The sequence below is a fragment of the Paroedura picta genome, chromosome 7, assembly GCF_049243985.1.
Source record: "Paroedura picta isolate Pp20150507F chromosome 7, Ppicta_v3.0, whole genome shotgun sequence".
NCBI lineage: Eukaryota > Metazoa > Chordata > Lepidosauria > Squamata > Gekkonidae > Paroedura > Paroedura picta.
The window spans coordinates 69,515,955-69,530,387 of NC_135375.1; the positions used below are offsets into that span (position 1 = coordinate 69,515,955).

The 14,433-nt window shown below is 40.2% G+C and overlaps 1 protein-coding gene across 2 annotated transcripts in view; it reads right to left on the reverse strand.

The window, feature by feature from the left end:
- RORB (RAR related orphan receptor B) overlaps window positions 1-14,433 on the reverse strand; it is a 157,795-nt gene that overhangs the window by 51,862 nt on the left and 91,500 nt on the right. For both annotated transcript variants that reach the window (XM_077344784.1, XM_077344782.1), the window contains exons 2-3: window positions 6,553-6,638; window positions 984-1,125 (exon numbers count right to left, since the gene is read on the reverse strand). In XM_077344784.1, the coding sequence (XP_077200899.1) occupies window positions 984-1,125; window positions 6,553-6,638 (228 nt within the window). The remainder of the gene's footprint in view (window positions 1-983; window positions 1,126-6,552; window positions 6,639-14,433) is intronic.

A 14,433-nucleotide genomic window follows, 5' to 3' on the forward strand; every position in this document is an offset into this window, starting at 1 on the left:
TTGGAAGGGAGGAATGCTGAACATTGACATCCATTTATATTTTAAAGACAAAGCTTATTCACTTCCTCAGACTGACTAGCATCCTGCCCATATGAATTATAAAATGAAACTATTAGTGTGGTAGAACTTTGCATACAAACATATAATTCTAACCTGAAATTAAATATGAAGCAATATACATTATTCTGCCTCCATACAGAGTCATGTGATTTTATAATTCCGTTTGCAGCTTCCTATGCATTTTCCACTGTCTCTCTTGAAAAATTAGATGCCTGAATTAGGCTTCTTTATTATTTATGTACAGACGTGGCCTCTTGCTTTAAATTGGAGCTTTCACGCTGCATGAGATTTTTTAATTCATTTTTTTCTTTGAAAGGCTCTACTTGAAGAAGATTTATCATTCCGAAATGTACATGAGATTCTTTAAATCCCCAGCTGGATGTGTGATTTGGTATGACATTCTTTGGAGCAAATGTACTTACAGCAGACACAGTCCTATACATTTAGCAGATTGTTTTAAAAGTTATGATAGCTGATCTGACCATGGAACAAGCATACTTCAAATGGATTTTAAATTTGAAACTGGTTTCCCTTCCTGCTGGGTGGTCGGCAGCAGTCAAAACTTTAAAAATCACCTCAGGTTGTATGCATGCTGTTCCCTATCTTGTATTATGGCTGTGTTCAACACAGGCCTAGTAGTCTTTTCAGTTCTTCCTTCCCAAATCCAGCTCAGTAACACAATACCATGTTTAGGATTGCTTTACCATTCTCATGCTACCTCCTTATCCATTGTTATTTTCCTTCCCACTTGCACACCATCCACCCTATTAAAATGCCTCAGGTTTTGGAAACCACACCAGTCTATGTTACAGAGTGGCAAGCTGCCTTTCTTCCTCTCCAGACATCTGTTGGGGGTAAAAGCAGAAAGCAATGGAGAACAGTTTCAAAGGATTGATCTGTGAAGCAGGAAGCAAGCTCTTTACCATCTCTAGACATTCCTAGGGCAAGACACTTCTGCAGTCGGCAGTGTTGGCAACGATTTCTGTTGGTTCTGTCAATTAAACAGTTTCTCTGCCTTGGGCAGGAATATGAGGCATTGTTCTGTTGACTCCTCCTAAAGAATCCCTAGTGAGAGAAAGAAAGAGAGAGAGAAAGAGAGACAAAGCTAGATCACTGCATACAGTGGGGAACCCTAATACCATAAACATAGTGAAAACGGCTTGTAGTGAAATGCAGCTTTTTCATGAACAAATAAAGCCAAAAAAGAATTAACATCTCCATGCAGTGTTCTGTATGAAAACAAGGATCTCTCTATATGCCAGGCTTTTGAGATTGGAGATCTAGTGTGGTTAAAGCATTAGGCCAGTAGACTTAGTCCAAATCCCAATTTGCATGATGCTCATTAGCTGACCCTGAGTCAATCACAATTCTTTACCTAACCTACATCATGGGGCTACATCATGGGGCATCCTGAAAAACAGGATATATATGTCACCAACCAAGAACTACTTGGAGAAAGCAGAGTATGGGTTTACATTAGGTTAATGTGAACTGGAAAAAAAATCTGAAAAAATGCCTATATTATTTCAGCCAGATATAGATCAGGCTGAATTCTGGCTATCCTATATGGTCAAGCCCCCCCCCAATCCTGAAAATATTCAGGATTTTTCAAGACCACCCTATATCTGGAGTTAAAAGACGTTTAAAGAGATTGAATGATCTCTCAACTTGAGGAAGGCATTTAAGGGAATTATAAGACCTTTAAATGCCTCTAGAGTTCAATCCAAACCAAAGTCACAGAATAGAGAAGGCATTTAAAGGGGTCATGACCCTTTAAACATCTTTCCCCCTTCAACTGGAATTTTCTTTGGGTGCCCATATTGATATTTATACTCTACGGCAGGGATAGCCATACTGTGGCTCTCCAGATGTCCCTGGCAGGGACTCATGGGAATTGTCATCCAGGGATATCTGGAGAGCCACAGTTTGGCCACCCCTGCCCTATAGTAGTCCTCACTGGGTATAATGTAGCTGAAAAAATGCAGGGAACCTATTATTTAACAAATTTGAATACCATATCAATATTGGGATTCAGAAATATCAGGAAGTACCAATATTTTGAGGGGTCAATATACCCAAACCCCCCCAAATACTATTTTTTCATACCTCTAGAACAGAGTATAAACTTATGTTGTCAGGGATTAGCCTCAGAACCTGTTACATGCTAGCATTTATCTTTGCAAACCTTAAAGTCATAGTAAATATTAGAATATCATTCAGCAAGTATAGAAATTATGTGAACTAATCACCGAAATATGGCTCCTTGACAGACTTGGTAAGATTTTGTGTAGGGACTAATTAAAATAAGCATAGAACATTTTCAGAGCTGAAATAGTTTAGTCTTTACTTTTCTCCATGTTAGCAAACATCTGTATCTTTTTTGTCTATACATTGTTTTAAAAACATTTTGGGAGGACAGGAAACAATTCCCTTAGAATCCTCTCCTTAAGCAATGTTTTTATTGAATGTTAATTGGAAGTTATATTTTTACTCCTGTGAGGCAATATATGGTTGTTAAATCAGGTTAAAATAACAAATATGTGGGAAGTGTTGTCAGAGGAAAGGATTTAGAAGGTAAAATGTATACTGGTTCATTTACCACTATACTAATTCCAAATAGTAAATATTGTGTGGTTTGAAATTCAATTATATATTCAGATGAAGCATCTGCTCAGCATTTTTGGTCTGAACAGATTTATATCACTCTTGTATTTACCCTTAAAAATTACCATAGATACATTATGAAATCCTGGCAGTGATGGTAGTGCTGGACCTTATAAACAGTGGGAAATAAAGGTTTTTCCTTTTTATCACACCTCTTATCTTGGAAACTAACGAAGATTCATTTGAATCAATGATTTAAAAGATAACATTATATTTGAGGATAATAGAGGTGTGTCAGTATGTGTAACAGAGTTAAGATAGCTTTCTGGTCCTGCAGTTGAAAATAATACTAGCAGTAACAGGGACCTTCAAATAGTTCCTGCAATGGAAGCTGGCAATTCCCACCTCACACATATACTACAGAAAGGCTGTGGCAAAAGGGATTAAGCTAATTGATTTGATACTTTAAAAGTGGCTCAAAAACAATGGGACTAAACCTGCTTGAAGTGGAAGCACTTCTCCCTTATCTGCATGAGCTGTCTATATGTGGCAAAGCTGAAGGGGATCATCTGCTCACAGGCCCATACAAGGGTAACCATTAATACTAATCACATCTAAACAGGACTCAGCCTTGAAGCAATGCTGGACAGACTGAATGCCCAGAGACAAGAAGCTCTGTTCAAAGCAACACTTGTTGTGATTGTCTTTGTACTGGGTTTTCAATGATCAAATCAATCAAACTAATCCATTGCTGTGACCATGATAAAGAGATGGGGATTTTTCCTGCCCAAGAACAGTAAGTCCTTCCATTGCAATAATGAGAATATTCCAAAATTGAAAATGGGGAAAACACAGATTTAAAGATGCTGCTGCAAAAACCACTCTGTGCACATGCATTTTATGAGCGTCTCATCAAACAACCATAAACACCTATTGAACATTTTTCAAGTATTTGTTTGTGATGTTGCAAAGAAATATGAGTAGTTTGTGACTGAACATGAAGTATTTCCCCATCACTAGAGATCACTCGAAGGCATCAAGTGTTACATTTTCACCAGAGTTCCAACCTCTGTCCATTGACTTCAATGCACCTAACTCTGGTTAGATTGCCACTATGCAGTGCTGAAGGGAAAATTCCAAACAACCTCTCCTTGTTATTGTTGTTGTTATTATTGTTATTGTTATTATTATTATTATTATTATTATTATTATTATTATTAATTAGATTTATTTCCCGCCACTCCCCATAGGCTCATGGCGGGTCACAATAGTCTTATCCCCATTAAAATACCCATTAAAAGACTTTAAAAACAATCCCAACATGGCGGAAGCTCTCATTATTCCTACCCCCTGCTATCATAGTGGCAGGGAGGGTGGGGAGGAGATCTAACTTACTAGGGGGGGGAATGCTGGCACTCATTCGCTGACCCCGGCCTCAACCAAAAACCTGGTGGAAGAGCTCCGTCTTAAGTAAATCCCGCAGGGCCCGCAGCTCACCCGGGAGCTCATTCTACCAGGTAGGAGCCAGGACCAAAAAGGCGAGGCCAGGCGCGCTTCTCTACGGCCAGGAACGGTCAGGAGATGCTCCCCCGCCGAGCGTGAAGCCCTGCGGGGGATATAGGGCGGTAGGCGGTCCCTCAGGTATGTGGGTCCCAACCTGCGTATAGCCTTAAAGGTTAAAACCAGAACCTTGAACCTGATCTGGGCAGCAATTGGCAACCAATGCAGCTGCCTTAGCACAGGCTGGATATGGGCCCTCCAAGGTGTACCAGTGAGGACCCAAGCAGCTGCATTTTGCACTAGCTGGAGTTTCCAGATCAGAGACAAGGGTAGGCCAGCATAGAGCGAGTTACAGAAATCTATTCTGGAGGTGACTGTCGCATGGATCACTGTAGCCAAGTGGTCAGGGGACAGGTAGAGCACTAGTAGTCGGGCCTGGATAGATAGAAAGATAGAAAAACGCCTGACCCGCTACTCTCTTGACCTGAGCCTCCATAGTCAGGGAGGTATCGATGGTCAGCCCCAGATTCCTGTCCTGGCACGTGATGGTAAGTTGCGCTCCTGCCAGGGTGGGTAGGCGCGCTGCCTGGTCCTGCCCTCTGCCTCCCAGCCACAGGACCTTCGTCTTGGAGGGGTTGAGTTTCAGGCGACTCTGCTCGAACCATTCAGTTACTGCTTCCAAACATCTGGCGAATGGTTCTGGTGGGGAGTCCGGGCGGCCGTCCATGAGGAGATAGAGCTGGGTGTCATCAGCGTACTGGTGGCAACCCAGCCCAAAACTCTGTACCAGTTGGGCCAGAGGGCGCATAAAGATGTTAAATAACGTGGGGGAGAGGACTGCGCCCTGCGGTACCCCACAAGGGAGTCCGTAGGGATGCGAGAACTCATCCCCCACTGCAACCCTCTGGGTCCGGTTCTGGAGAAGGGAGCGTATCCAGCGCAAGGCTGTGGTCTGTATCCCCGTGCCGGCGAGGCGATGGATCTGAAGGTCATGATCCACGATGTCAAAGGCCGCCTACAAGGCACCATAGATTTTGGTGGTGGGTTCCCTAGAAGGACTGCAGCCTCAGTAACATCTAAGCTTGGTACTAATATTGAGATTAGGGCTAATATGGAGGTTAGGGCTTTGAGACCAGGAGTAGTCACCTGAATGAGGGAGGTAACAAAAAACAGTCACTTCCCAAAACTTCACCTAAGCAGTTAGAAGTGCCACAGAATGATAATGAACAATAATTAGTTGATTTTAATTTGCTTATTTTTTAAACAACACTTAAAACGTGGGAACTTATATGGTCCTAGTGTGACATGTAAGCATCACACCTCACTAGCTTCTAATTAAATAATTATTAGAAGAAGAAGAAGAAGAGTTGGTTCTTATATGCCGCTGTTCCCTACCCGAAGGAGGCTCAAAGCGGCTTACAGTCGCCGTCCCATTCCTCTCCCCACAACAGACACCCTGTGGGGTTGGTGAGGCTGAGAGAGCCCTGATATCACTGCCCGGTCAGAACAGTTTTATCAGTGCTGTGACTAGCCCAAGGCCACCCAGCTGGTTGCATGTGGGGGAGCACAGAATCGAACCCAGCATGCCAGATTAGAAGTCCGCACTCCTAACCACTACACCAAACTGGCTCTCTTACACATAAGCACGTTAATATGTCTTGGAGTTTGGGAAGTACAATAGCTAATCGGGGATTTCTGGCTAAAATCACTTAATTTAAAAGGTTTAAAAGATCTTTTTTGCTATCTTAGGGTCTTATGGTTTGCACTGAAATCCATTTGAAACCATAATATATCTGATTATTACTTATATTATCACTAATCAAAACCACAGAAAGTTTTACACATTGGGAGCATTCTGGGTGAAGGAATGAAAATTTTGATTATCTTGACTGCTATGAGAAAATGTCCAAAGAAAAGAATGTGCAAGGATAAAATGGGTGTGTGGACAACAATGTAAGCCACTTGGAGTTTCTACTGAGGAGTATAAATGAAGTATATAAATTAAGTAAATAATAAAATAATACATTTTGAAATTATTATTATCCTTAAATCTATTGGGCTTAATATACTTAACCAGAAGAAAACAGTTGAAAGCAACTTTAAAGACAATCTATAATGGGACATTTTGGTATTGACCTCTGTAAGAATGTTCTCTGAAACTATCATCAATAATTCCAAGATTTCATTGTAAAATAATTTGATTGTGGAGTCAGGAATACAACCTGTACAATTTACTGAACCTGGAAAGCAACACCATTCAACGGGCACCAAATCTGCCTACCAGAATTTCTTGTAGCCTCTCCTCTGTTTGAAATGATAAAAAACCATAAGCCCAAAAGTGCTGGAAACTATCATGGAAAATAAGAACAATGAACAGAGATCTCATACCTTGCAGCCTTCACATGTAATGACTCCATAGTGTATTCCAGAGGACTTGTCACCACAAATTTTGCATGGTATCACTTCAATTTGTGCTGAAAAAGAAACAAAGAGTTAGTGCACGCTTGGCAATGCAATTTTCTCTTTTAATTTTGCATCATGGAAGGGGCAGATGGACAAGAACTTTTCTTACCGGACGTCACAAGCAACTGTGAAATTGTCCCTGCTTGTCCCTTGCTGAATATCTTCAAACCCTTACAGCAATTTGTTTGTACCATGCTGCAATGCTACTCTTATTTGTTAGTAATGGTACTGCACAGAGTTTGCCCTAAACTTACCCTGCCGTTAATTATGACTTCTGCTTTTTGCTAATTATGACTTATTGCTGTCTATTCACTTTGTCTTTAAATTAGTTTTCTTACTTCTCACCATTCCTGAAATAATATTGCAGACATGATCTCTTTCACAGCCCTGAGTAATGTGTTGTGTAATTACATGTCCCTTCAGTTGCACTTGACTTGATGAAATTTATATCCTAAGAGCACCAATACAAATGTTCCTTTTCTACAACCCCCACAAAGCATCGGGTGGCCAGTTTATCATAAACTTATGAACTTATGCAGATTATTTGTATCCAATAGCAAGACTGCACTTGGGAAACTGGGGAGATTCTATTATTTCCCCTTCCCCCAGGCCAATTCATGTGTTTTCATGCACCTTAGTATGCTCTTGTATGGTAAGGTGTTTGTGTGAAACTATTCTCGGATGGAAAAAACCTGAAAGCAACCATGTCAGAGCAAAAAGTCTGAAAAACAGCATTTTCCTTCAAATTTTGATTTCCAAAGCATGCAAACTAGAAACAAACTTTCTTTAAGTTAAAATGCTGAGTATTAATCAACTTATGTTAGTAGTAAAAAATTATGAAGAGACTTATAAATCCGGAACTGTTGTGTATATGTGAAGGGAATTTTAACATCTGTATTTTACAGTCAACCTAATAAGTCATCATAGGAAAAAGACTTTAGATGAGTGTGCTGCCCCCCAGTATCTTTCAGGTTTGGATGCACTGAACCCTCCAGATATTGGCATTTCATATTTCTGAATCTCAATATTAGTATGGTATTGGAATTCAGTAAGTGTTTGGGAATGCTGAATTTTTTTGGCTCTATTAAATCCTATGGGGACTATCATAGTCAATGGTCTCTATGGCCTATTATGCATGGACGCTGAAACGGTAGCATGGAGAACGAGGAGGAGGAAGAAGCGAAGCAAACTGATTACGCACGGGACGGAACACAACGGCAGCAAAACCCAGAGTATCCGATTATGCACGTGGATACTCCGGAGCCGCTTCTGGTTGTGCCCTGGTCCCGGGAAGCTCCACTTTCTTCCGCATCTCACTAACGCGGCTTTTTCGGCGGCGTACGTTGACTCTGCGCCTGGTTGCCGCCTGCAGTGTGCATAACTGGTGATTTTAGCCGCTGTCATTCCACCCTGAATGTGGACTTTCCACTCCGTGCATAATGGGCCTATAGGACACATTTTCTCAACGAGGATTTTATGAAACCCTGAGGTTTCTTGATGGCCCTGGAATTTAAATTTAATAAATTAAAAAAATTATTAAACATTAATTGGGTGATATGACCATATATGGTCATGGTGACCAGTCACACCTTCCAAAAAGGCCAGTGATGTGCCTTGAGGGGGTAGGAAGGGGTGGGGATCTGGTTGGGTGTTTACACGGGTATACTTCTCAACCATGTTCTGCATGATTGTGCCACTTTTGGGGTTTCTTGAAGCCAGAAGAATGTTTCAGGGGTTTCTCCATGGTCAAAAAGTTGAGAAAGGCTACCTTAGGTTATAATGGAGAATCAATCCAGGGATATCTAGGAATCTGGGGGAGCTGTTTTTTTTGAGCTAGAGGTCTAAAATTTGCAGCTTAGCTGCTGGTGCCTCTCCTCACCCCCTGCCCAAGTCACAAAAAATTGAACCAGGGGTCTAATTCTATGAGCTTTCGAAGCAGGAGCTCCTAGCTTCCATTGATTTTAATGAAAGGGGGATGAAGATATTTATAGGGGACTCAGTCCATTTAGAATTTAAATGCCTTTTTCAAGCTATGCCGTGACTGAACTCTGAAAGTGTTTAAAGGACTTGCTATCCCTTTAAACACATTTATTAAACTATTTATTTATTTATTGGGTTTCTAGACTGCTACTCTCGGTGGTTCCAATAATAATTCTATGGGAATTGATTACCTGGAAGTTTACCTGGAAGTTATCTAAAGGGTCAGCAACCCCCTTAAATGCTTTACAACTTCAGCTATCTAATGGTCCCCCAAATCCCAAATATTTTGGGGATTTTTCAAGTTTGGCCTTTTTGGGTACCTGAAAAATATCAAATCTATATCTGGCTGAAATAATACTTGAAAAATGCCAATATGCAGTTGCATATTTAAACTCTTCCAACAGGACCAAATCAGATGGAAGTTTGAAAGAATGCATCTTACAGAAATTTTAGGCTCTGAGAGAGCTGCATCAGGCATGATGAAGGAGCAGAACCACTTCTGACACCATGTGGTAGTTGGCTCCTCTGTAAAGTGTGCACTGTGGGGGTGGGTAAATGTCTACCATAGGACCAGAGAGAAGTAACAGACAGGATGTTTTCAAAATGTGATTTAATGTGTAAATCAGCAAGGCAGGAAACATCACAAACATAACAATAGCTGGAGTCCTAACTACCAACAATCCATTTCTAATTAATATATTCCAGAATAAATACTTTTAGGACCTAAGCCTTAAAGAGTCAAGTTCCATATATGACACCCACAGCCCCAAGGAATCAGGGTAGACTGAAAGACCAAGCCCATCTAGATTGCTGAGACTGGAAGAGCTGGAACACCTCTACTTCATGTCTGTATAGGTAACTACTTGAAAGCACACATTGTCCTGTAGAATAAATGCATCCACATTCTGTCATAACTAAAGAAAGTGGATCAACTAAGTTCCACATTTGTCATGACAGAGCTGATTGTTGCAACAGTGACAGCACGTGGATAGGCATCACCACTAAGCAAGAAAAAAAGGAGATTAACAAAGTTAGAAAATGCAGACTCAGTGTCGTTCTCCTAGGCACTCCTCTTTTGTCTGAAAGACAGCAGGACAGTTTAAGCATTTGTAACAGAAAACTCCAGTCAATTAATTGCACTGGGGAGAAGAAAAAGAAGCCAGTGTATTCTCAGAAACATCTTGAATTACTGTAATTAACACCCAGTGTACCAGGTTTCCTTTGCAGATTTAATGATTGCCAGCAGCTCCTACACCTTGTTCACATTGCAGCTTTGTTCAACAGGCTAGAACTAGGTTTCATTCTCTTTTTTCATCCCACCCTTCCCCATCAGTCAGTCAAATAACTGACAAAATACTACATCCTGTATCTCGTTCCATTCAATTGATGTAAAAGAAGAAGAACACCATATCAAGTATATCTAAGGAGGCAAATTTCAAGTTTGGAAAAGTGTTTTGCAGAACTGTGATGCTTTTATATCACTTTGAACATAGGAAATACAAATGTACTGATGCAAACAATGTTCATTCCTGCTCTCTGCTTGCACTATGATGTTATCTTGATTATATAGTCTTGTCGGCTCCTTTCATTTATGCAATAAAATCCCTCACATCTAACCAATACCTTAAGGTGTAGTGTTCTTTGCTGCTTTCCAAAGGTCATGCAATATGGATCTACTATCTCTTCACATATGGTATTCTGCTATTTTCTAGCATTTGAGGTGGCTGGAAAATGACAACAAAAGGCTTTTCTTCTTCATGTACAAGTTCATAAACCTACTCTTCAAAAAGCTGCTTATATATGAAGGGAAGACCCAGAAACAGATTATAATTAACATCCCCAAGAACAAGAGGTTGTGATCTCATGCAGGCAGTCCCATGTAATTAGATATCTGACTTCAGGCCATCTTTTTAGCTTTGCATAATGAAGCCTGCCTTATATGATGTAAAGCTGCATATAGAAATATTGTGGGAAGTCCATTCAAATGTTCAATACTGAATATATGTCAGGTCAAATAGTTTTTCCTGTTCCCAGGACTAGTTGGTTTTGAGGAAAGGGAGCTCTGAAGCAACTTTCCTCTATTTACTGAAATCTTCTTTTTTTAAAGGTGCCAACAATCCAAACAGATTGGCCTTAAAATGCTAAATAAGTAGTTAAAATTCACACTGAAGTGGGGATTAGGTATCTGTGATGATAGCAGAGCAAAGAAAGATTCATGTTGCAGCAGGAACTTCCAGTTCCTGAAAGTGGGTACATTTGTACATTTTCTTTTAAAAAATCATTGTTGTTGATCTTGATGATAATTAGTCAACTTTTCAAGCCTTGAATAGGCAATATGTTCAGGAAAACATGTTTGTGCATTGGGGTGTGTGTGCTGAGATGATGCTTCCTGCAAATTCCCTACCTTGTCACTTATACCTCTACAGAAGAGAAAGTCAAAAGAACAGGTGAAATACTAGGGTGAGCAGGCACTATCTTAATTCTGCCTCCCTGGACACAGCCAGCGTAGAGCAGCAGGCTCTAATCCCGCACTCCTTCTTGAAAAGTCAGTCACAGTTCTTTCTGAACTCTCTCCGTCCCACCTACCTCACAAGGTGCCTGCTGTGTTGAGAGGAGAGGACTGTGCTTGTAAGCCACTTAGATTCCTTCAGGTAGAGAAAAATGAGTTATAAAAACCATGCTTGTTATTTTGGGTGTGGGCTTTGTACAGGGCTTCACAAGCTGCCTTTGCTGTTGTTTCATCAATCACATCATTTGTGTTCCGACTCCTTTGTAATTGTGTTCTCCCTATGCTGTGATACCCACAGTCTAATGAGGCCACATGGTTTGTGGCAGTGTCAGGAGAACATTGGTTCACTGTTCCATAATTCCCTCTTTTTTGGTTTGCATTGTCACTAACTACACCTGGGACGTTTTGTGATGGAATAAAGACAAGCAAGTGGAAGCAGCCCATGCATGAATTGAACACACAAACGGTTTGCCACTCCAGTTGCCCACTCTGCCTCTTGTTATTCATGTGGAGAGAGTCTGATTCTTTTCTCATCAGTTACAACAGCCAGGACCCACAAACTATAGTTGCTGTTCTCTAAGCACCCAAAGGGACTGCGAATGTCTGTTTGTCAAACAGCTGCTGCTTTACTGCATGGCAAATTGAGGAGTGCTTCAAAAGCAGTGTGCCAAAAGTATACACCAAAGAAAGAATGTTAAAAATCCCACTGGATATGTTCAGGCCAGCTGAATCCCAGCCTATATTTGTTAGCATTCCATGATATCATAACAGCTGAACCCAAAGTGTGTGATTTTATGTTTGGGGGGCTGTTAAGAAAGGAACCTCAGATAATAGCCACTTTAAAGTATACTTTGGCTGGTATCCCTCCAAATATGCATGCAGGAGGCTTAAGCTAGCCTCATGAAAATGTTGACCTTTTTCTTTAAGTAGTTGACCCTCCTTTATATGGAACTCTTTTCAGTTCCCAGAGCAATGTGTTATGTGGATTTTGTTCAAGGGAGGAAGAAACAAGTCTGAAACTTCTTTAGGCTTTACATATGAAAACATGCTGTAACTATTTGCTTTCTTATACCTTTCAGGATATATCTATGAGCTTGAATCAGATATTGAGAATCTGGGCCAATCATGGTTATTTAGAGAAGCTCTCTCTATATATATTCTCAGTACTTGCACTGGGCTACAAACCAAATGGGTTGTTAGTTTGACTGCCAACGAAAGACAGAACAGTGAAACACATGAAGAATTAGTGGTCCTTCGACCTAGGCTTCAAAGATTCAAGACACTGTTTTTTCTGATACTGCACATTTTCCCTAAAGAGATTACTACTGTAATCCCAAATATTATGCTATGCAGGCCATCTCATATTAGAGCTCATCAGATCCTATGTTTTGCACATAATCTCCAGCAGCTTTAGCCGGGGGGGGGGGTGTTTATATAAGCTGACCAGGTTATGGCGGTATTGAAAAAGTAATGGCCACAAAGCGAAGTAGTCATGACTATTCTTTTCCCATACAAGGGGGTTGGCAAACATTACATTTTCCTTCTTGGTTGCTGTTCTAGAAAGTACCACAATTATTAAAATCTGCATGCTAACTGAGCATGCTCTTGCTAAATATACAATACTCCATTCCTGTCAAAATGTTGTGTGTGTTTTTTTCTGGATGTGGTAGTTCATATACAACTGCTCTGTGATTTATTAACAGCATGTTTTGATTTACTCCCCAACATTTCAGCCTGATATTTTAGAGATTGGTAAAGTAGCATCTCAAGCAGGACCATTTTAAAACTGCTACAAATACCCTATTACACATTCCCCAAGAATTCACAGATGAAGACATGAATACACTATGACTATTATTTTCACTCCCCTATGCATTATTAGAGAGTCACTGATATTCTCCATGATGTATCTTATTTTTTTCCCTGCTAGTTGTCTACTGGAGTCTTCTGCCCACAGGCTGTTGAAGGAAATGAAATGTTTAGGGCACATGTCATATGGTATTTAGGTTGCATCTTCATTGTGTGACTGCAGAGGAAAAAAAATGCCTATGGTATTTTGGTGAATCTTGGCAGCCCTGTCTGAAATATGTGTTTTTTCTGATTAAAGAAAAATAGAACTGTCTGACAATAACCAACATGACTATCATCAAGACTTCTGAGACCTGGGAACCATCTGTGTACAGCAGTAGCAGCAGTGGTGGCAGACCTGGTGGCCTGGAGAGGGAATGCAAAATAACATCTTCAATTGGTCCTGACAGCAGAACCAGGAGTTTCAGCACTTGGACATCCACCTAGATTTATCTGACACTATCAAGAGCAAAACCAAATCACTTGAAGAAGGGTCCTTACCTATTTTTTTTAAAAAGTCCATTAGTACCTTAAAGACGAATAACATTTGTAAGTTGCAGTTTACTTCCTCTCTTTGCCTCCAGAATTCTCACAAACTCATGAGGTTACAATGGCTAAAAGCCATTTTTTCCATTATCAGAACACTATTACCTATCTGATGTTGTTATTGTGAACTGCTTAAAAACTGTTATAATTAAATACACACACACATATGTTACATGTTCAACATATATTTGAACTACTGAAATGTCAGCTTATAATACATTGTACTTTAATGGCAATGCTCAAGTACACATATGCAGTGGAGACAAGATACATCCACCCAGTAATTATGAGGATTAACTTTTGATAAGACAAAAAATTAAAATTCACTTAACCCTGAGTGGCCCCCTGTGCTTGCACTTTGAGCAGAGATATTCAATGACTATAAAAACACATACAATAAACTATGAAATTGTGAACAATAGTCACAAAAAGTAGACAAAATAAAATAGTTCACATGAACATATAAGAACAAAAAAGGCATATCTATGCATCTCTAGAGATAGGACTGATAACAAAATTATTATATCTGTTACTGATTGGTGACCTAGCTGTCAATTATAGGAAGAGACATGAACCAGTTCACAAACTTAAGTTCATAATGAAGGCTTGATCTTTAAGGTACAGTTTGTAAGATCCAGTTTAGGAATATACCATATATCCACAGTATAACTTGTAACATGTGAAGTGGTTTAATACTTTTCTCCTATATATGGTCTTCTATAGTAGATGTGCGATCAGTGATAGTCCCCATTTATGCGACATGCCCTTTTTGTGTGCTTATAGTAAAAATAAACAAGTTATGCACCCATCTGCTACATTATAGGGTGTACAGGGGTACATTATAAGTACACCAATGACTAGATCAGTGATTCTCAACCTTACCTTCACAGTGACCCCAGCTTGGCAGTGGCTGGTGCGGTGAC